Genomic DNA, 23079 nt, shown 5'->3' on the forward strand with positions numbered 1-23079 from the left:
GGACAAGTGTACAGTAGTTGTGTCTACATAGATCACTATGGACCCCTGGAAGCACGTCATTTCCGCTGAGGTCAGTACGTTATGCAGATCATATACCGACAACGTCAGCCAATGTGCTCCCAAGATCTGAATGATATGCAGATGTACCATCACAGAACAGACGCCTACAAATTCATCTGAAGACTCTGATGAACAGGTACAGTATGCGAGAATGTTCCATTCCCAGACCTCCAGTTCTGTTTCAGGAAGTCTAGTTACCAATTAATTAAGTATGTTGTAGGTAGCAACTACAGTGGCCCTTGAGCGTGACCAAGCTGCTCTGTGCAAGGAGTCTGAAGGCCCTAGAGAATCTGAATCGGCGTCAAAGCGACAAAAGAGCGGTGTTGATAGCCAGTGGGTAAAAGATTTCCCATTGCTGCAAGTTGTGGACACTGTTAATGGGGATAGGATGTTTTGTTCACTGTGCCGGAAGCACAGTCTTCGGCCAAAGAAAGTTGCAGCAGGGAGACCTACATGGGTTGATCTGCCGTGTAAAACTCTTGTTAGGCAGAGTCTGAAGAAACACTGTGAGAGTGACAGCCACAGGGCAGTGATGGAAATGGAGTGTGTGCTTGCGTCCTCAGGAAAGGATGGCGGTATTGCTATGGCACTAGAGAAAGTTGTGTTGGCAGAGAGAAAGGCGTTTATAGGTGCACTGAAGGCTATGTACTTCCTGAACAAGAGAGAGATTGCTCACACTACAAATTTTATGCCTCTCCTGGATTTGGGCAAATCTCTAGGAGCAACATACCTTAATGACATGCATATTGGTGGCAATGCTAGCTACACGTCTGAGCGTACTATGCAAGAATTAGTACGAGCTCTAGGTGAAACTGTCTCAATAGAGATATATCAGCAGCTGCAAATGTCTCCATTCTTTTTCCTCTGTTTTGATGAAACTACAGATGTGTCTGTAACCAAATAGTAAATTGTTTACAGCAGGTGCTTTTGTAATGGGGACGTAAAAACCAGTTTTCTGGGCATTCTGGAGCTCCAAAATGGTCTAGCTGTAACTATTACAGAGGCTCTATGTAAGCTATGTTCGGACTTAAAAGTTGACCTGCAAACCCGACTGTGTGGCCTTGGCAGTGATGGAGCATCAGTGATGCTTGGAAATAGAGGTGGGGTTTCAAAGCTTCTGCGAGAAAAGGCACCATTTTTAGTGGCAAATCACTGTATTGCACATTGCTTGGCCTTGTCCTGTGGCCAAGCAGCCAATTCAAGGACATCCTCAATCAACTTTACCAATTTTACCAGCATTTGCCTGTTAGAACTGCTGGGTTAAAATCCATCCAAGGTCTACTTGATGACCCATTGCTTAAATTGACTGAAGCAAAGGATGTCCGCTGGCTCTCTCATGAAAAAGCAGTCGATCATTTGCGCAAGTGTTTAAAATCTGTTGTGACCAGCCTGGAAAGGAGGCAGAGGAGTGAAACAGTGCTCAAGCATCTGGTTTGGCTGGTTTCATCAAGAGCTACCGGTTTGTTGCAAGCCTACACATGTTTTCTGACATTCTACCACCGTTGGCCAACCTGTCTCGTGCATTCCAGAGGAAAAATATAGATTTTTCTATGATTAAGCCTCTAGTGCAAGGGACAATGGCAACCATTGAGTCTTTGTTGATGACCTCGGATCAACATTTCAGTAGTCTGTCTACAGTACTTCCAGACTTGAGGCAGTATGGTTTCAAACAGCCAAGTTCTGCAGAAGAGGATGCATTTCAGCAACAAGTGTACAACAGATACCTTTCAATTCTTCTTGACCACATTTCTGGAAGGTTCCCTGACGCTGCTCTAATAGAAGCATTCAGTGTCTTTGACCCAGCTAAAATTCCTTTGAATTTTTCAGTTCAGGATGCTGCAAGTCATGGTGTAGATGCCCTAACGCGTCTCACAGAATATTGTAGTTGACTCTGAGGCTGCTAAGTCAGAGCTAAGAACTTTCACATGCATTGTTGCTACCAATCAAGAACTTCGGCAGCTGGCAACTCATCAGATAATGTCATTACTGCAGAAGAAAGGGGAACTGCAGGATATGTTTTCTAATCTGTCAAGATTGGCAGCAATCGGGCTGTTATTGCCAGTGTCTACAGTGGACTGTGAAAGGGGATTTTCAACCTTAAAACGAATCAAAACTGATCTACGTAACCGGCTTAGCAGTATGACTCTTCAGAATCTCATGATGATATCAGTAGAAGGACCAGAACCAAGTGACTTTTCCTATGATAGGGCATGTGACTTGTGGTCAGGGTGGAGGAATAGAAGACTTAGTGTAGAAAAGTAGTACTAGTACCGTATTTCCGCGCTTTAAGCGGCATGCCGGTTTATAACGGGGTCTAGCAAGTGCTGGTATACCCCGGGGCATACCGGCATGCCGGTGTCTAGAGGGGTAAAATTACAAACATCCTTCACCAAGTGTTGAAATGGAAAGTTGCAGAGCTTTGTGTGGATAAACAGACATACTTAACATTAACACTAATACAGAAAGAGAATCATTCACTCCCTACTGTAACGTACTACAGACAGTCTTTGTCATCGTCTTCACTTTCTTGGGAAGAGCATTCATCGTCGGAAATGCCGGTGATGTTTGTCATTCTTCATTGCTTCGATCTGATTCTCAGCCTTCGACCAGTCTTGCACGCAACTTCTCGGTACTCCGCATTCCCGAGCTGTTCCCGCCACGTTTCCACCCAGCTCTGCCAACCTCGACAAAACTTCCATCTTCTTCTGAATCGTGTACGATTTTCTTCCTTTCTTGGAAGAGCAGGATGTCGTCGACTGGACGTCGTCCGCCATCAGCAGGCATGCGCACTAGCATTACGTGGTCGCGCACTCAAGACCTGAGTCCAAGGCTACCCCACTCTATATCGGCATACCTCACTCTATACCGGCATGCCGGTTTAGGGTACCAGAAAGGGTTGACACTGTTCTTGGTAAACCCCGGTTTTACCGGCATGCCGTTTAAAGCGCGGAAATACGGTACATATTGTAGTTCCAGGAATAGAAGACTTAGTGTTGAAGAAAAGTATATATTGTAGTAACTAGTCCTTGCTAATCACTTCAGTTTGTTCTATATACAAGTACACTGTACTACTAGTAGTCAACTTGACTTAAGGACTATAGTGTAACTTGTTCTGTTGCCACACCTTGCTGAGAATTGGACTCCTATCACAAGTTAATAAATAAATGCATGGCCATTCCCACTTCCGGTCGCTAATTACCACTTCCGGTTGCTCATTTATGATAACCCGCTATCCTTCTCAAATTTCTAAGGAGAACCCTGCCCACCCAGTCCCTAAACATAACTACATTACAGTAACAGGAAAATCCCACAAGTCATCAAAGTCCAGGTTCAATCTACTGTATAATAGCTTGGCATTATACTGCCACAGTCTCACGGACAACTGTTCCATTAAATTTGAGTATGTCTGAGAGAAAGGTATGCTGTTCATTGATGAAGCTTTTGAGGCTATGGTCTTCAGCGTCTCTAGACTTGAGGGAGACCAGTGTCCTAAAGTTTCTACAATGAGCAGGTAGAAATGACCACCTGCTTGAGTAACCACCCTGTCATGCTTTTCGTCTTTCTCTATTTCACCAGCTTCTGCTGCGGCACCTGGTTTTATGGCTGCCTTGGAGACATAGGATGGTTGTTGAACAACTAATAGCATACAGAGAAGTCCCAACTTAACTTAAAACATTATCTACTTCCACAAGCATGCGGCTAGAAATCATTCTAGCGTTATATAACCATAATTTTACAGACAGTTGCTCTAGCAAGTTTTTTTAAAGCTTTCCAGAAGGGAACAGCTAGCACAGCACAAACTTAGAAGATATAGATTTTAAAGTTTCTAGGCTATCTGGTGACCATAAACCAAGCGTCTCTACCACCAAGGGGTAGAAAACCCCGCCTGCATATGTCACTCTTGCATCATGACGATCATCTTTGTCCATCTCAGCCACTTCTGCAACTATTCCTGATGTTTCAGCAACTCGAGGGATGTATAATGGTTGCAACGTGTTTCTTACTGTGATGTCAAAGTATCCAGGACGTCCATTCAAGAAATTTGGATGGAAAACATCACCTGGCCGGTATTTGGTTTCACCGGAGCTTCTCTGTTCTTTTACAACTTGTTTCGAATCAATAAGAAGCGATTGCCAAATAGTCTCACACAAAGCATTATGACGATTCAGACGATGTGGACCATGACCACATCTAACAAGGTGATCTCCATAAGGGTCAAGTGGCTGACCACACAAACATCTAATGCTGTTTGTTGGGAAAGGAAATATGGGCAGACCCAACCAGTATCTTGAAGCTACAACAAACTCGTGGGGTGACATGGTGAGGCCAAGGTTACGGTTTGGAGTTGCCCACAACCATGCACTCGCATGAGGAGATGATATAGTCTTCAGACGGGCTCTGTCTCTGAGACTCGCCAAATCTAGCAGGTTAGAAAAAGAAATGTCATCTAGATGACTTTGAATCTGGTGTTGTGTAGCTGTCGACAAGTCCAATGAGGTTGATTCACTTTTAGAAAGTAGGTTACGTACGATTCCTCGTGTTTCCTCTTCTCCTGGTAACGATTGGAGAGAAGAGGGAAGAGAAGATGGACTGCGTTTCAGTAGACAGTTAACCAATTTTCGATTAGAGTTACAGCTTCCGAGAAAGCAGATGGTGAAGTAGATACGGCTTCCCTAATGCCCATACCTCCTTTTCCAATTGGTAGTACAGCTTGTGACCATGCAAAGTCAGAAATAGATCTTATGATTCGGCCAAGTGATTGTTGTAGATCGTCATCAAACCTAGACAATTGCTTGTTAGCAATAGCAGGTCTCACTGAACAAAGCAAATGGTTAATTTTACAAATTGACAGACAACTTCTCAACAACTGAAGTTCTACTTGTGGATTTTCAAGATCCAAAAGATGAGAATGGGCTGCAGCTACTTAATCAACTCGCTTCTTGAAACAATTAGAGAAGAATTCAGATGTTCTACACACTGGCGAACCAAGCAATTCTATTCCATCCGACAACCGGTGTACTTCTGGTGGAAATTCCGGATGTGTTTGATCACCCGAAGGCCAAAACACTTCACACTTTGATAAATGGACGTGAAGGCCCAGGAGAGGACCTTTCTCCATGATAAGACGTACCAACTTTGAGACAGATTTTCTTGTACCAGCAAAGGTTCCATCATCGAGGTACCACAAATTCAAATCCAACCAGGCACTTCTCCAACTTCATCCACTAATTCTAGAATGGCTAAAGAGAACAGCGGTGGTCCCAGGGGATCCCCTTGTTGTACACCTGCTGTAGACTTAAGGTGATGATAGCCAAACCATAACTCAGCTGCACAGTGGTAACACCACTGTACCCATGCTATCAATTCAGGAAATTCCCTGTCAAGTCTCTTCAGGAAAGAACTGCGATGACACTCATTAAACGCGTTTGTCATGTCTAGCTTGAAACAACATCAGTCCTGTTTATCACCATTCTCTTCAATGTATGACATAGAGAATGGACACTTGCTTCTAAACCTCCTTGTATTCCTATGCCTACTTGACCACAAAGTAACAAGACGTCTGGTAAACGAGGCTTGATGGAAGAACAGCAAAGACGACTAGCCAAACGACGTAACACTTTCCCAACAGCAATGGGTCGAACGCCACCTGACTTCTTTTGGAGAGCAGTCAAAGTGTGTGTGTGTGTGTGTGTGTGTGTGTGTGTGTGTGTGTGTGTGTGTGTGTTGTGTGTGTGTGTGTGTACACGTGTGTGTGTGTGTACACGTGTGTGTGTGTGTACACGTGTGTGTGTACACGTGTGTGTGTGTTTACACAAATCTCAAATTTCTCCTCCTCATGACCACGTTTCATGATAGGACCTACCTTAAAAAATCGTTTCCGTGTCCAACTACAGATGAGTCTAAGAACGATTCGTGCAAGTGACCAAACGACGAAGAAAATGCTTCGTGAAGTTCTGTTGGCCCATCTTTTTGTATTGTAGCTAGGGACTGTGTGTACGTGACAACCAAGAAACACCTTCAGGAGTTGAATGCCACCTACAGTCAACTATTCACACATTTGATACTTACAGTATGATCTATCCTTTACTACACTGTGCTGCATCTAACACTGTTGATAGTCAATGTTTGCTGATATCAATTTCTATGTCAGTAAATACCATACCACTGTCGTTACAATGGAACTGAGTGCATACCTAGACTGTACATTTTAATTGTCTTGATCATGATCGCAAAACGACGATTACCTATACCAGGCCTATAGACGTAATCTGAACTACAAAGTTTGCATGGTTACTTCCATGACAGGTAGGATTTCAACAAGTACGTATTGTCTAACTAGGACTCGGCGTTTCAATAGACGGCCTGAAAACTCCATTGGACGTGTTACTCACGAACGCGAGGCGCCTACGGATACCATACAACTAGTTATCTGTCATCGATATTGTCATGCTCAACCAGATCAGCCTGGTTTGTAAAGTCTATTACAAATACTGGGCAAACCCTGCTTCAGAAGTACTTAGACTATCACGGCTGTCTAGAAAGAGGACATGACTTTACGAAGGATTTGCGAAGCACTGTTTTCTGTAAGTGCTGCAGGTTGTGATGACCTGGGATAATGTCCAGCCACCATGCAATACCTACATGCACTGTGCCCATAGCTCCCAAGACTACCGGAACCACCAGTGTTTGACAATGCCACATGCGGCTTATCTCCACTCGCAAGTCGCTGTACTTCGCCAACTTCTCAGCATGTTTCTTGCCGATGTTGCCATCAGGAGGACAGCTGATATCAATAAGTAGACAACTGTTTGTTCCCTTATTTCTGAGACAGATGTCTGGACGATTGGCTTTGATCTTCTTGGCAGTGGGGATGGTGGTATCCCACATCACAGTAATGTCATCCGTCTTCACAAGCCTATCAGGATGATGCCGGTACACATGTACCATCTGCTCTCCACTGGACCTCAAAATGGCGACAAACATCCCAGTGAATGATGGAAGCCACCTGATTGTGTCAATCAATGTAGTCCATCGGTGCCAATGCACTACAATCTGCCACAATGTGGTCGACTGTTTCTAGGCCTACACTGCACATGCGGCAAGTAGGACTGACATCACGATGTACAGTAGAGTCTTGTGCTCATAGTACCGAGTCCAAAGAGATTGGTCTTGAGCAGCAACAACCAGTCCCTCAGTTGCAGCAGGAAGATTGGCCGCCTTTAGCCATCTGTAGGTCTTTTTCATGTCCACAGGCGGTTGCTCAGTGAGACGGCTATACTGTTCATGCATAGGCTTCTCGCTCCAGGACTGCACACAAAGAGAACTGCAACACGTACGGTAATGTCTCGTATCTGTTTCAGGCACTAGATTGAAGCCACCTTCAACTGAAATGGATGCATTCCTGTATAAGCCATGAGCTTGATCGAGTGTGAAGATTTTCCGGAGTCACACTCTCGTATCATCTGTATGAAAGGATCAGAACTGTCAGCAAGGTAACAGTTCAGCCTCACAATACATGACTGATATGTCGACTCAATCTGTTGTAACCCCCACCCCCATCACTGCAAGGAGCGTACAGTCGGTCAACGTCTGCAGAAGGATGGTGGACACCGTGCATAGAGAGGAGCTTTCTGGTTCGTCGATTGAGCTGCTGCAGGTCCATGCACCCCCAGTGAATGACGCCAAAACTGTAAGTGAGAACCGGTAGTGCAAACCCATTGATGGCTAGAATCTTGTTCCAACCGTACAACTCAGTCCAGAGAACCACCTTTATTTACTCTGCGGAAGTACTCATGACGGAGTCTCTCTCGCATCATGCTGTGCTGAATACCGTTACTCTCATCTACACCCAAGTACTTGTAGACTTGACCTGGTTTCAGACAGTTGATGGTGTCCGTTATTCCTACCGTCACTCCAGAGTTGTGTCCAGATAGCCTGCCATTGACAAAGTGTGCAACAGCACATTTGTCCAGACCAAACTTCATGTGGATGTCATCAGAGAAGGTATGCACCATGTGCAACAACCCATCCAACTGATCAGAGTTTCTGCCATACAGCTTCAGATCATTCATGTAAAGTAGATGACTGATGAGCTGACATTTGGCAGTCTCGCTATGCCCAGTGGTCATCTGGTAGCCGTAACCGGTTCTGTTCAACTCCTTACTCAGAGGATTGAGAGCCATACAGAAGAGAAGTGGAGAAAGTGAGTCACTTTGGAAAATACCCCTTCTGATCTGCATAAGCCTTGTCTTGATCATACTGTTCTCGCAAGAAAGCACCATTGATGTCCTCCAACTCTTCATCACACGTGACAGGAACCTGCACAAGACTGGACTGATCTTATTCATCTGAAGGCATTGGAGCAACCAACTGTGTGGCACTCTGTCATAAGCTTTCTGGTAGCCCACCCAAGCCATGCTCAAGGTCTTGTGCCAGGTCTTACAGTCTTCGGTAAGCAGCTTGTTGATCAACAGCTGATTCTTTGCACCAAAAGATCCCTGTCGACAACCCTTCTGCTCCGGAGCCATGAGGTTTCTCTGAACCAAATGCTCTGCAATCCTCTGCTTGATGACTGAGGTGAGGGTCTGATAGAAGACAGACAGACACGTTATAGGCCATATTAACACTATCTATTGCAAATTCATAAATATTTTAATTAATGGATAGGGTAAGGGTACTTTACTAATGTAAACAACAAGTATGTTATCAATATTTTGTAGTTTAATTGTTAAACAAATTTTTGAAAAATAAAAATGCTTTGACAAAAGTTTGCATGCTGCAATGCAGTCCAAGGCACAATGACTCTACTCTATCTACATACTCAATTCAGTATAGATGTAGTACCTCCGATTCAAGTATGTGCTGCTAGAGTGATGACCAGAGCACTGGGCATGTTTCAGTATCACCCAGGTGTTTTCACTGACACGTTACCATGCAGTGTATTGGCAATAGTGACTTCTGTAGTGTCTGTATATGGGACATTTGTGGTTTATGGTAATGTAGATACGTAGCAAGTATCACACTGTTTTGTTTACTAAATTAGTTGCTAGCTTGTAACAGATCTGAGTATCACCCTAACTTTTGTGTACGAGTTTTTCCCAACATAACAACTTCCATAAGGTGTTGCATGCAGTTCCAAGTAGTTAGTTGCAGACTTGCTGAAAAAACTTGACTTGGTGTACTTTCGCGATATTGTTGCATGACAAAATAATTGTAGTTTGCAGGACAGTACAACCCAATTATCTGGACTTTTCTTTGGCAGTGTCAAATTGTCCGGAAAATAGAAAGTTCGGATAAGTGAAATGATTGTGTGGTAACTTCCTTGAGACTCAGTCATACATTGACAGTCAAGTACATAATGAACAAGTGTTTAATTAATTAATATACAGCAATATTAGGTCAGCAACGACTCAACATGTTTACATATTTAATGATTAGATGTAAGTAAAAAAAGTTTTTACAAGTTTACATGTTGGAATGATGTCACACGGCAAACAAGTGAAAGACATGTGTTGTTTGGGCAGAAAAAAAATTTGTTCAGATTATCGAAATGTCCTAATAATCAGTGTCTAGATAATTGGAGTTGTACTGTACCGTTCTACTAGGCAGCTGTATGTCATAATTATGGTTTGGAATGGATACATGAGGGTAAGTGAGTAGTTGACAAACCATGTAGCCAAATCTGTTTTAATTAATGTACAGTGGAACGTTGATATTAAGATTGTTATTGAAACCAGACTAAACTGGCTGGTCAGAGAAGCGACACACCCAGATGTATTGGCGACTGCAGACCTTTATTTTTGAGGAGTGCAATAATTGAAACCACACTTTTGTTTGCCTTATTTGGTAGCTACAAGTGCATTCTGTAGTGCTCCCTACACAGTGGAACACTCTCCATTGGTTGTTGTGCATTACGTCTTTGAGGGTGACTGGGAGTGCTATTACTTAATACGCACACACTATTCAGGTGGGTGATTTGTCACTCTACTTGGATTTGTAAATGTGAAAGGGTAGAGTGAGTGTGGATGCAGTTTACTGATGTCTGGACCAATGCAAGACACTGGCAACTGGGTCGTGATTCGATTGCGATTAATCCAATCAGCATCTGGAGGTGGATTTGATTATGATTGGATCATGATCGATTTAATCCAATTAAAAATAGTAGGTGTTACCTTCACCTACTCTACAAATGTTGTCGGATCATTTAACCCTTTTCACTCATCTTTGTTCTCGCTCACCTTACATTGCTGTATCAACGCTTTCCACAAGCAAAGAACCCACATGTACACATCGGTCATCAGTCACATCATGCCAAAAAGAGGCTTAAGTATTGTTTTCAAAGTTATCTCGATTTGATTGTGATCCATTTTGGTCTAATGTGGACACGGCTTTAGAGTTGGTTTGTATGAGGTTTCACTGTACTGTGATATTATAAATTGTGCTTTATACGACATGTGCTTGTTTTGTCACTTAGATTTTATATCGATAGTTCATCACATAGGCATTGTAGTATGACTTGTTATTCAAAATATCAAATTATGTGACCTTGTTGCTTACCCTATTGTCTTGTACTGTACTGACGCGATTAATACCACAGGCCTCGAGTAAAGTCCCATCCCCACCTTTGGTCCAGGTCCTAAGATTTTCACACCTTTTTGTTCTTTAATTGGTGCTAATTGGCGCTTTCTATATAGACTAGCTTCTTTAATTGCCTTAGCATTTGGCAACATGTTCTAGGCAGCTATGCCCAAGAGATATCATAGCTTCACTGTTGAATACAAGATCAGTGTTGTTGAATGGCATCAAGGCAGTGGCTTGGTGGTGTCAAAAACCGCCAACCCATTTAGCATTGACAGGAAGTGCGTGCGGGACTGGAATGCAAAGTACAAGGAGCTAAAGCGACACCAAGCAACTCTGAAAAGAAAGCAAGAAAGCAAGAAAGAGCACGACGAACGTGAATTATTAAGTGTACAGCTTGATGACCGGTGTTTGACTTTTTGCAAGAGAGGCGAAACTTTGGCCTGGCAGTTTCTAACGTCACACTGATAGACGAAGCAAAGCGAGTTGCCGCAGAACTAAACATTGTAGGATTTAAAGCAAGCAATGGATGGCTTGTCAGGTGGAAGCAACGCTTTAACATAGGACTACTGGCGGAAAACGAATGAGTCTCAAGCCCTTCCGGAGCATTATCAAAGATAACCTTCTCGGATTTTGCCAACAAATTCTCCGGTTGCGTGAGACACATGTCAGGTGGTTAATTACTTGTCAATTGATTAAGTTAATTACTTCCGCCAATTAACACCTCCAGGTGTCAGGTTTTGAGTAAAGTCCCATCCCATAGTTTACCTTTGATACTAGCAAACCATGGGGTGGGGTTTTAATTGCGTCAGTACCATATACAAAATTGTGTCTAAATATTGAAACTTGTATCACTTCATGTTGTAGGTAGACAAAAGATTTACTGACTTTGCAAAGTTTCAAACTGACATTCTTAAAGAATTTAGCAACTTTAAGTTACCACCACTGCCTCCAAAGATTCCAAACGTTATGTTGAGTGTGTCTGCTATCGAAGATCGTCTTGCTGCATTTGACTTGCTGGTGAAGAAAGTTTGCGAGTCGGCTAAAGTTTGCAATGGTAATAGTTTACTGGATTTTTTTGGTGTCAGTTCTCATAAGCGGATTGAAGTGTTTCAAAAGAAACAGGCACTAAAAAAGAAGCAAGTCGAGAAAGAGAAACAGGAGAAAATAGTTGACGAAGTACTCGATGAGTCAGATGAGGAATTATTTGGAGTGAAAGATGTCAAGAAAATAGAGTCTGATGAAGAGGGCACAGAAGGAGATGACCAAGGTGTTGATGCTGATGAACATATTGAGGTAGAAACATCACACCCATTGGCGGCAGGAAGTACAATGCAGGCTGACAAGATTGCAAATGATGCTGATGATGAAACTTCAGATTTGAAGCCGACCGTTGATCGAGTGACAAAGGCTGACACAAGTAGGGAGACGAGAGTCAATATCGAGGTGAAGACAGAAGAAATGGCTAGAGAAGATGCAGAAATGGAAGGCTTTGGTCAGGATGATGGTCACATTGATGCCATTGGTGATGAGGACGATGAGTTGTTTAAGGGTCTTCCAAAGCCAAAGGCGGGCTATTCTGGTAGGAAATAATATTTTCCTTGTTTGCATTTTTGCATGGCTGTTTGCTGAAGTATAGTTTTTTTATTTTATTTTTATTTCTCATTGAATTTTGTTTACTTTTAATTTTATATTTATTAACTTTTTAATAATTTATTTATTTTGTTTTTATAGTTAATCCATTTGTGTGCTTATCTGAGTTTTATCTGTGATCGTTCATCCATCTCTCAGTTTGCTTCCTTGTTTATCTGTTTGTCTCGATCTCCATCAGTACTCAAGGACTTACCAAACCGTTTGTATTCCAGGTGGATCTCTCTTTGATGGTTCTTCGAAACCTTCCCTTTTCGAAGGCAACATCGAACCAGCAAGTGACCTTTTTGTCATTAGACAACCTGTGGGGAGACCACGGCTGTTTGATGACGACGAAGATCTAGACCTTTTTAAGTAAATCAAGTCAAAGACAAATCACACTCATTCTGTTGTCTAATCATTGTTATATTTAGAGAAGATTCTAACCACGATGATTTTGAGGCAACACTGGCTGTAAAGCTCACAAAGCCTGATCTTCCATCGAAGCCGAAAGTGTCACCAAATTCGAAACCACCAATAGCAGCCAAGCCAAAGCCATTGGCAAAACCAACATCAAAACCAAAACCAACATCAAAGCCAAAACCAACAGCAAAGCCAGCACCACCTCTGGAACCAGAAGGTAACTTGAAATCAACACGAGGCTCTAAGCCAACTCCAGGCAAAAAGCCGCTACCAGCCTCTAAACCAGCGATTAAAACGAAGCCGAGTGCTAAGTCGAGAAAGAAAGTGAGTGATGACGATGACTTGTTTTTGATGCCAACTGATGACTCTTCAAGTGGAGTAAAGTCGATGGGCGAAGTGTCGAAATATATTGAAGTGAACATGAAGCAGCATGCCGATGAAAAGCTCGATCTATTTTCATAATTATTATATAGGCTACATTTTTCATCATTTTGTTTGCATTACAATTAGCGCGTGAATGACAGATTTGTAACTGCGCATACTTGAAATGATTGCTGTTTTATTGCCGAGCGTAGCGAGGCTTATAATCCGGGTCACACAACAGAAATGGCCGTGGTCCTATATGGGTCTCCATCAAGCTTTTGGTATCTATGAACTTCTTTTATTGTCATATATCCGCTACAGAATACAACAATAAGCGTCTTATAATGCGGGCGGAGTCTTTCCAGGATTGGCATCTCCTGTAACACTGATGATCCCGATAAGACTAAAAGGAAACTAAAATGGGAAGAAATTACATTTCAAGCAACAAAAATAACAGTTAAACAAGACAAACACTTGAACTACTAGTTTTTTCTGTTAATCCAGCACCGATAGGAACTTCTGATAACTGCCTGAATGATGTTGTCAAAAAGGATGTCCATGTCTCGTTTGAACGGCTTGCACACTCGGGTCAGTGATCGTTTCGTTTCGGAGAATATGAAACCTCTTGAACCAATAATTAGCTGTAGCAATTCTGTGTGATAAGAGGACTTGGCATCCTGCACAAGCTCTTTATACCGTAGATGTTTTCTAGCTTTAGTATCTTCTGCCACCGGCTCAAACGACACCGACAATTCAAGGAGCCAAGACTTTTTCAACTTGCAACTGTAAACGACTAGGTCTGGACGCAATGTCGTAAGTGCTATTTCGTTCGGAAACTGATAGGGCAGAGAAGGCAGATCACAAAGAACTTGATAGTCCGAAGAGCTGTTAGACTTGATAAAGTCGTAAAGAAGTGCAAGAACATTGTCATGCCTCTCCTTGTAAAGACCCAGTTTCAACAATTCCGGGCAAGCGTTAAGGACATGACAAAGGGACTCCGGTTGTTGACAGAGGGAACACTGGTTGGACTCCGACTTCTTCCACAAACAGAGGTTCAGAGCAGTTGGAAGGGTCTCTTGGATAGCATTAAATGCCCACTTGAACAGGTTGTCAGGCAGATGCTTCACTGATATTGACCAATGAGCAGCCTCTAAATCTTCACACCTTGCAGTAGCACCCGGTACTGACAGTGACGATAAATGACGAAAATGATTCTGACAATTAATCTCAGAAGTTTGTTTCTTGATGAATTTCAGACTATTTTTTAGAGAACCAGATGTAAGAGAGTGCTCTGCCAAGAAGGCGCCAGGCAAGAATCGAGAGGATGACGACTGTGCTTCGTCACTGATTTTTGCGAAAGCCAAAGTTCTTAGACAAATATCATCTGACTTGGTAAATCGTAAAAGGCAAGAAGACTGGAGACTCTGGAAGAAAACAGAAGGTTGAGGAAGGTGAAATCCACCACGATTGGTGTCCAAGAACAAACGGGATACAGCGGCACAGTGAGTAAGTCCAACCCATTTCTTCAGATATCTCGTGACCACCGTATCAAGATGACTTCGAATCCAGGAAAGAGGCAGATTAGAAATGCGGAGTAACTGAGCTAGTCGAGGTAACACAGCCTTCTTATAAAGTTGGCATTTGCTGAAGCGGGACAACGCCGTTTTGTCGACTTGAGCAAACAGGTACTTTACACAATCTAGCAACTCTGACTTGACGACATCACAATGCAAGTCAGCAGAAATCGGTAACCCCAAGTATCTGTAACTCTTCTTGTCAGTTAAGAATGGGATGGGCTGAGACTGAAGAGTGAGCTGCGGATCAAAAATAGCTGGGCTGGGTTGCCTCCTTCGAGCAAAGCAAGAACATTTGCTGACATTAGCTTGAAGACCAGACCATTCCAGAAACTGGTCAATTCTCTGACATATGAGCTCGGCTTCCTTGATTCCACGTGTAACAGCTGCTGCACCATCCGCAAATATCGAGTTGAACAAACCGAGGTCTAGAGATGTAAACTGATATGCACAGCGAGATGCTAGGAGCTCAATTGCATTTGTATACAGATTCATAACCATGTCAAATATACCCACTGACAGAGGATCGCCCTGAAATACGCCCACACCGTAATGAAAATCGCGAGTGCACCAAGAACTTGTCAAAATCAGAGCTCGAAGACCTCGGTATAGATTAGAAACCAGCCTTACAAGCGTGTCATCACAGTGGTAATGACGTAAGGCAAAATGAATCAATTCGTGATCAACGCTGCCGAAAGCATTGCGTAGATCAAGCCAAGGACTAATTGAGACCGTTGGTGTACTTTAGCATCTCTGATCGCAGATACCAGTTTAAACTGGTGCTCCTTGCAGCCACTGACATGATTGATAAAGCCTTTCTGAATGGAAGTGGACAAGTAGCCGTTGCTGATGAGATGATCAAACAAATAATCTTTCAGAATAGAAGTGAAGATTTTGCCCACTACTGAAGTCAAGGCAATCGGACGAAAAGATGACGGTCCGGATGAGACACTCTTTCCTGGCTTTGAAATCAGTTTAATTACGGCTCTCTTCCATAGACTTGGGACATTACCACAATCAATCAATATAAATATATATATATATATATATATATATATATATATATATATATATATATATGGCTGCTCTCGTGATGAATTCACGGAACGACACGCTGACCGTTGGTGCTGAGGATGGCGAAGATGACGAAGATGACGACGATGATAGTTCTTCGGCGCTTACTTGCCCGGTTTGCTCAAAGAAGTTTTCATCCGACAATGCTAAATGGCAGCAAGTTAGTCTAGAACACATTTCGAGAGGAGTCTTTCCATCAGCTGCCTATCTGACTCGAAATAGTCGCTTTCTGTGCTCCAAATGTGGTTTTGCGTACTCTCGGCATTGGAGGTCTTGTCGTCGCTCTCAGGGTCAAGGTAACTGTCGGTGCGGTGGTTTGATGGCGGATCCAGCTGTTTCTTCTTGGTTAAATTCATCCATGGAAGTCATTGATTCCAATTGTGGTGATGGTGACTCCGAGGCCTGTGCGCATCCACATCCTTCATTGGAGTCCGGAATTTCAACAGACACATGTAGCCGTTCTTCCTCTTCATCACAGTCTGATATAGTTTTGAATGGTTTATTCGTGGCTGCAACCCTGAGCTCTTCTGAAATCGATTTGAAGGTTTTTGATGCAGTGATGAATGAAGTAATGTCTCTTCCAATATTCACTGTTGTTCATGTTCCCAAGTCTGTTCGTCCATTACTGGCAGAAGTTCTTTCACAGGAGTGTCAATTGTCTGTTAGTCATGGTGCTGTGGGTTTCATGAGACTTTTTGCTTTTGCAAAGTCTGTGCTTCGCGTTCCTTCTTGTGGTGGGATCGAAGAAAAGACATCATAATGTTAGGAATGCCATTTTGTCTCGCCTCGAACAGTGGAAGAATGGTGATTTGGTATCATTGTGGTTGGCTGCTCATTTGGATGCTCGTTGCTATAATAACAACACTAGCAGTGATTCGGCTCTTAGTTCTTCAAATGCACGACGTGCAATAAGACTATCCCGTGAAGGTCGATATAGTGATGCTGTTCGTTCTCTGTCTTCAGAGGGATGTGCAGGCTACAGCAATTCCGCAGCTTTTGCAGAGTTGCTTTCTCGTCACCCGGACCATTTGCTTCCTGGGCATATGGAGATGCCTGCACCTTTAGTGATTGAAAGTAAACAGGGTTTGGAATGTCTTAATTAGAGCTTTTTCTAGAGGGTCCAGCCCTGGTGCTTCATAGCTTCGTGCACAACACTTGTTGGATGCTATTTGTGGCACAATAGCCCCATCAGGTCAATCATGTCTGGATAGCCTTACATTTTTCGTTAATAATCTTATAGCAGGAAAACTGCCCACTACCATTGCTCTTTGGCTTTGTGGTGCACCTCTCACTGCCTTGAAAAAGAAGTCTGGTGGGTTTAGACCCATTGCAGTTGGTGAAACAATTAGGCGTCTTGCAAGTCGATTATGTTGCCTATCTGTTAGACCTCGTCTTGAAGAGCTCTTGTTGCCTTATGGCCAAGTCGGAGTGGGGATTAGGGGAGGATTAGAAGTTGCTGTGCATACAGTCAGATCCTTCATTGATACTCATTCTGCAGAAGAAAATCTTTGTTGCTTGAAGGTCAACATAACGAATGCTTTTAACGAATGTAATAGGAATGCTTTTCTTCATCGACTACATAAGGACCTACCTGATTTGTTTTCATGGGCTGTCTGGTCTTACCAATGTGCAGGAGAACTTCGTTTTGGTAAACGCCGTCTTCTTTCTAAGGCAGCAGTTCAACAAGGGGATCCCCTAGGTCCTCTGCTTTTCAGTTTGGTCTTGTCGGACCTTTTGGATGTTATTGCCAAAGACGTGGCTGCTCTTCGTTTACAACTGTGGTATTTAGACGATGGAACTTTTATTGGTGAAAGAAGTTCAGTTGTCTCTCTGTTGCATTCCCTGCTATCCAAGGGTCCAAAATATGGTCTTTGCTTGAACTTAAAAAAATGTGAAGTTTTCTGGCCCACTGGAGATCAAACATTTCCAGAGTTTCCACCTGAAGTTCAACGTGTGACAGAACAAGAAGAAGGAATAGAACTACTGGGATCTTCCATTTATGGAAACGAGGAATTTTTTGAATTAGCTTTCCAAAAACGCATTTCAAAAGTGATCAATGCACGAAGTCATCTCATGGATATTGATGATCCTCAAATTGAATTTCAACTCCTTCGAAGTTGGTTATCTCTTTCCAAAATTAATCATCTCCTTCGTACTGTGCCACCAGGGAAAGCGCTTCGTCAATTGTCATCTTTTGATCAACACCTTCGTCGTGCCTTTGAACTCCTATCTCATTCTTCTTTGTCAGATGTTGCTTGGAAGCAAGCATCCTTGCCAATGAAATATGGTGGTCTTGGTTTACGATTAGCTACTAGAGCCTCGATCGTGCTTAGCTTTTATTGGTAGTTGTAATTCCACTCGAAAGTTGGTATGGCGTTTCCTTGGCGTTTCCTCAAATGACAAAATTTCATCTCTCAAAGTGAATGGTGAATAGCAGGATAAAGAAACGTTCTTTGCTACTTATGAAAATGTTCAGATAGACACTGACATAAACGTTGCTTCTCAGCATTCTCTTCAGAGTCAAGTGGACAAATGGGATTTTGATCTATTGAAGGACTCTTGTTCTATTAGAAACAAAGCCAGGTTGAACACTATTTCTGAGCCTCATGCCGGAGCATGGCTTACAGCCATTCCCAACCCCAATCTCGGGCTTGCCATGAGTCATCATGAGTTCACGATTGCTGTTCACCTTTGGCTCGGTCTTCCACTGTCTTCTTCACCTCCAAATGCTGTTCGTTGCATTTGTGGCCAAGTATTGGATAAGTTTGGTGATCATCTTCTTGGTTGCCGGAAGATTTCTTTACGTTCTAGATGTCATGATGCTTTGAGAGATGTCATTTTTCAAGCTTTGCTAGTACACGATAAAGGAACCCGACGCGAACAAAGATCTTCAGAGAACTATGTAGTCGACCTGGCGATGTCTATCATCCAAACGTTTCGTTTGGCCGTCCGGCTTATTTCGATGTAACCGCGTGTAATTACGTAATTCGTTTCAGCAAAGATTTGTGTCGCATTAAGCAAGCAACGCCGGTTTTGCGGCCTTAGAAGGAGAAATTTCAAAGTGTATGAAGTACGAAACCCAAGTGTTTTCATCTGGTGCTCTCTTCTTTCCACTTGCAGTTGAATCATTTGGGACATGGTCGGATGTCAGCTTGAATACATTAAGACTATAGCATCTAAAACTGTTTCTGTTAATTCTATTCCTTTTAGTCAGTCTTTAAATAATTTGCTGCAGCAATTGTCAGTTAAGTTGTGGTCGTATAATGCACGCATGATTCTAAGTAGATTGTTGTTAGACAATAATGACAGTAATTTTAGTTTATGGGATTTGCCTGTATCGTAGATTGGTTGTATTGAAATATATATTTGGCTCTATATGTGGTGTGTGTGTGTGTGTGTGTGTGTGTGTGTGTGTGTGTGTGTGTGTGTGTGTGTGTGTGTGTGTGTGTGTGTGTGTGTGTGTGTGTGTGTACAAATCTCAAATTTCTCCTCCCCATGACCACGTTTCATGATAGGACCTACCTTAAAAATTGTTTCCGTGTCCGACTACAGATGAGTCTAAGAACGATTCGTGCAAGTGACCAAACCACGAAGAAAATGTTTCATGAAGTTTCGTCGCCCCATCCTTTTGTATTGTAGCTAGGGACTGTGTGTACGTGACAACCAAGAAACACCTTCAGGAGTTGAATGCCTACAGTCAACTATTCACACGTCAGTATGATCAATCCTTTACTACGTATACACTGTTTGCATCTAACACTGTATTTTAGGGATTGTGTGTAATTGACAACCAAGAAACACCTTTAATTATTAGCTGAATGCCACCTACAGTCAGTCAACTATTCACACGTCCCATACTACAATCAATCCTTTACTACACTGTGCTGCATCTAACACTGTTGATAGTAACCAGGTCTATAGACTTAATCTAAACTACTAGGAAGTTTGCATGTTTACTTCCATGACAGCTAGGGTTTCAAAATTTAGGTCTAGCTAGGACTCGGCGTTTCAGTAGACGGTCTGAAAACTCCGTTGGACGTGTTACTCACAAAGTTGAAACGCGAGGCTCCTACGGATACCGTACAACTAGTTTATACATTACTCGATTGAAATCAACATGTCGGTTGTACAGTATGTGGTCGTACGCGGCGACCTGCTGAAGAAGCTGGGTTGGCCGGTGGGAGCTGTTATTGCTCAAGCTTGTCATGCCTGTACGGCTGCTGTTCATCTCTTCGGTGATGACGCTGAAACGAAGGCTTATATGACAGATTTGGATAGAATGCACAAGGTGGTTCTAGAGGTACATGTACAGTATAGACGTTTAGCAGCTGCATAAATATTTATAGTTTGAGTTGACGAGTTCAGACTTGCCAACCTTGCTGAATCAAAATGCGTGAGATGTACAGGAAAAAATGCGGGAGTGTGTACAGTGTAGTTAAAAAAATGACACGCCTACAATAGCATTAATATCAATAAATTTTATATTGTAATAAGTGTTAAATAATATATAAATAATATACAATTATCAAAATTTAAATATTTGCATGCTTGGTTAGAGTAGAAACCATTAATTAATTAATTAATTACAGTACACTTAAAAAGCAAAGTGCAACAAATGTAAAACACAGAACTTGTATGTACTACTGCCTGTTATTAATTAAAATATAAGTGTAGATTAATTAAACATAAGAGCGATCGAGATACATACACATTATTGCGGCTAGTTAGGATGTTCTAGATTCTATTTGTTTTGTCGCCTTCCTCTTGGTAGTCTAGGATAGCCAGCTCCTCCACTTTCGGACAGTTTTGCTTGACCGACTCCTCCTTATGTCATATTGTGACCCAGAAACTCTGATTCTGACCAAGTATGTATGAAAGAGCCGAATGAAGAGAGGGGCTGGCACATAGACATTGAAATCTGGATATCAAGTATGTATTAATGGTATGGTGCACAAAACAGGCATGCCCACCAATGGTCAGAATGCGGGAGATTTGATGCCAAATGCGGGTAGGTGGGAGAAGGGTCCCAAATGCAGGAGTCTCCTGCTCGATGCAGGAGATTTGACAGCTCTGCGAGTTACAGAGTATAGTCTAGGGGTTTGTTGTCCTTGGAATGCCAGGTGCAGTTTGCGCCAAAAGGGTGGGTTTTATATTTCATTATCAATTTATTTTTAGTTATTTTTTATTTATATTATTTTTATTTATGTTTAGTTAATTTGTTTAATTATAGTGATAATTTTGAATTTTAAAAAACAGCTAGGCTACGACTTTACTAAATCATGTTGATGGAATGTAATTAATTAATCAATTGCTGTCTGACTTCTTAGTAGAAAGGAAGCAAATGTATGTAGATGCAACTACTACTGTATTGGTAAGCAACATATTTGTGATGCTGGAAAATTGATCTTAGGCACAAGTTGGCCAGGCCTCTTTCCTTATGCCATATAGGACTGAGCTGGACTTTTTTGTTGAAAGTTGTTTCCCTATTTCATCTTCAGATCTTATCCATTAATTTATTAGCTAAAAACATTTTGTGAATTTTTATACATTAAGGTGTTCATGCTTTTTACTTTTGCAAAAGTTGAACATGAAGAGGAACCCTTTTTGCAGGTGAATTGGATACATGATATATATAGAGTTCTATATGGGAGAAACCAAAAAAATGTTTACAACAGAGACAAGATGAACACAAATTGGTTATCCGTCGGGGTGCATTAACACCAATGCAGTGGCTGCTCACTGTTGGGAAAACAATCACTGGAATAACAGCAAAGCATTAACAACAGAAAGCAGGTGCTTTACTAGATGAGTATGTCAAGGAAGCTATTTGGATTCAGAGAAAAGGAAAGCTAAATCAGGAAGATAGATTAAGAATAGTTAAAGATCATTGGTCTATCTTACTAGGACATCAGACACTTCAATTTGTAGAATCTTTTACAGTAGTTGTAGACATTTTTGGTTGATAACGACCTACGGGTTGAAACGTCTCGAGTATTTCTTGATCTATGTACGGTAAACATCTTTTGCAAACCAACACACACACACACACACACACACACACACACACACACACACACACACACACACACACACACACACACACACACACACACACACACACACACAGTAGGTTTAGCACCGGTCACTTTCCAACTTTGATTGTCAGTTTTACTGAAAGCTTGAATACAAACAGTCAGGCAACACAAGCTGTCAAGAGTAGTGCTTTCCCTGTTTATGGTATCAAATTGAAAGAAACAGAGTGTTTCAAACACCATGTATGAATGTGATGTACTATATGCATTGAGTTGCATGGCCAGAAATGTTAAGCATTTTGGCAGTGTATTTGAAAACAATTTAAGAGAGTCATAATGCATTTCTGTAACAGTAGGTGGTCTGCACAGTGTCACGATTGTGTTGTGCTATATAATATGAGAATGTTGCAGTCAGTTTGCGGTAACCGCATTTGTGACGCTTATCATGTCAAGAAGTCTAACTAATATATACAGTTGACAGTATAAGGAATAATAAAAGTAAATCAATAATTAGCAGAGATTGCAACCATCCCAAATATTCTTATAGACTCCATAAGTGGAACCGGGTCTAGCATATATCCTAGACACTGACACCCTTCCTTGTACCAGAGATGTTTAGTGCAGAACTAGTTAAGACACTCTTATGTTGATTTGTTTGCAGGCTCCAGATGAGGTCAGTCTGAGACAGTTGGTGGAGGTACTGATAAAGAACAACATACAGCACAAGCTCTGGATAGAACAGCCCGAGAACTACCCAACATGTCTTGCTACGAAGCCATATCACAAGACTGCAATACAGAGTTTCTTTAAGCATTTTAAGCTTTTTAAATAGACCCATGTCAACTGCATTACACAATACGTATATGTGTACCGTTGATCTACCTCTAACTTTTGCAACTCACTAAATTGTTGAGTTTCGGCAAGCCATTTGCCCATGCAGCCGTAGAGACTCAGCTTCTTTCTGCACTCCCATACGTTCACGTGCTTGACCACGTGCTGGTGTTACACTCTAGCGAGAAGAGGCAGCTATTAGCTATCCCTTCTCACTAGAGGGTAACTCTGGCATGTGGTCGAGCACGTGAATATACGGGTGCACAAAAAGAGGACTGGGTACGAGTCTAACGGCTGTAAGCTTTACATTTTGAATGACTGTCCGTCTTAATTAAGGCCGACTGGCTTGCTGGATGTTGTGATACCTGTGATGGAGTAGTATTAAGAAATCTTGTGAATTAATTAAGAAATAGAATACACAAATACACACTATTGTCGCACAGAATTTTAATATAGCAACAAGTTAATATTAGAAAATAGTTCTATTGCTGTATCACTGTGTTGTTTGTGGATGC

The 23079-nt window shown here is 42.1% G+C and overlaps 4 protein-coding genes across 4 annotated transcripts; 3 read left to right on the forward strand and 1 right to left on the reverse strand.

Moving 5' to 3' along the window:
• The first annotated feature begins 130 nt into the window (after window positions 1–130).
• On the forward strand, window positions 131–964 carry LOC134195458 (uncharacterized). Its single transcript, XM_062664479.1, has 2 exons — window positions 131–196; window positions 281–964. The coding sequence occupies exons 1-2, from the start codon at window positions 131–133 to the stop codon at window positions 962–964; spliced, it is 750 nt and encodes a 249-aa protein (XP_062520463.1).
• A 10485-nt stretch (window positions 965–11449) lies between these two features.
• LOC134195816 (uncharacterized) lies at window positions 11450–13374 on the forward strand. Its single transcript, XM_062664900.1, has 3 exons — window positions 11450–12220; window positions 12504–12642; window positions 12702–13374. The coding sequence occupies exons 1-3, from the start codon at window positions 11608–11610 to the stop codon at window positions 13150–13152; spliced, it is 1203 nt and encodes a 400-aa protein (XP_062520884.1). The 5' UTR covers window positions 11450–11607; the 3' UTR covers window positions 13153–13374.
• A 22-nt stretch (window positions 13375–13396) lies between these two features.
• On the reverse strand, window positions 13397–15571 carry LOC134195815 (uncharacterized). The gene has a single exon (XM_062664899.1). It carries the CDS (start codon window positions 15126–15128, stop codon window positions 13536–13538), a length of 1593 nt encoding a protein of 530 aa, XP_062520883.1. The 5' UTR covers window positions 15129–15571; the 3' UTR covers window positions 13397–13535.
• A 4247-nt stretch (window positions 15572–19818) lies between these two features.
• LOC134195599 (putative peptidyl-tRNA hydrolase PTRHD1) lies at window positions 19819–22721 on the forward strand. The gene is made up of 2 exons (XM_062664649.1): window positions 19819–20001; window positions 22395–22721. Exons 1-2 carry the CDS (start codon window positions 19819–19821, stop codon window positions 22563–22565), a joined length of 354 nt encoding a protein of 117 aa, XP_062520633.1. The 3' UTR covers window positions 22566–22721.
• The last annotated feature ends 358 nt before the right edge of the window (window positions 22722–23079 follow it).

The sequence above is a fragment of the Corticium candelabrum genome, chromosome 20, assembly GCF_963422355.1.
Source record: "Corticium candelabrum chromosome 20, ooCorCand1.1, whole genome shotgun sequence".
Taxonomy (NCBI): domain Eukaryota; kingdom Metazoa; phylum Porifera; class Homoscleromorpha; order Homosclerophorida; family Plakinidae; genus Corticium; species Corticium candelabrum.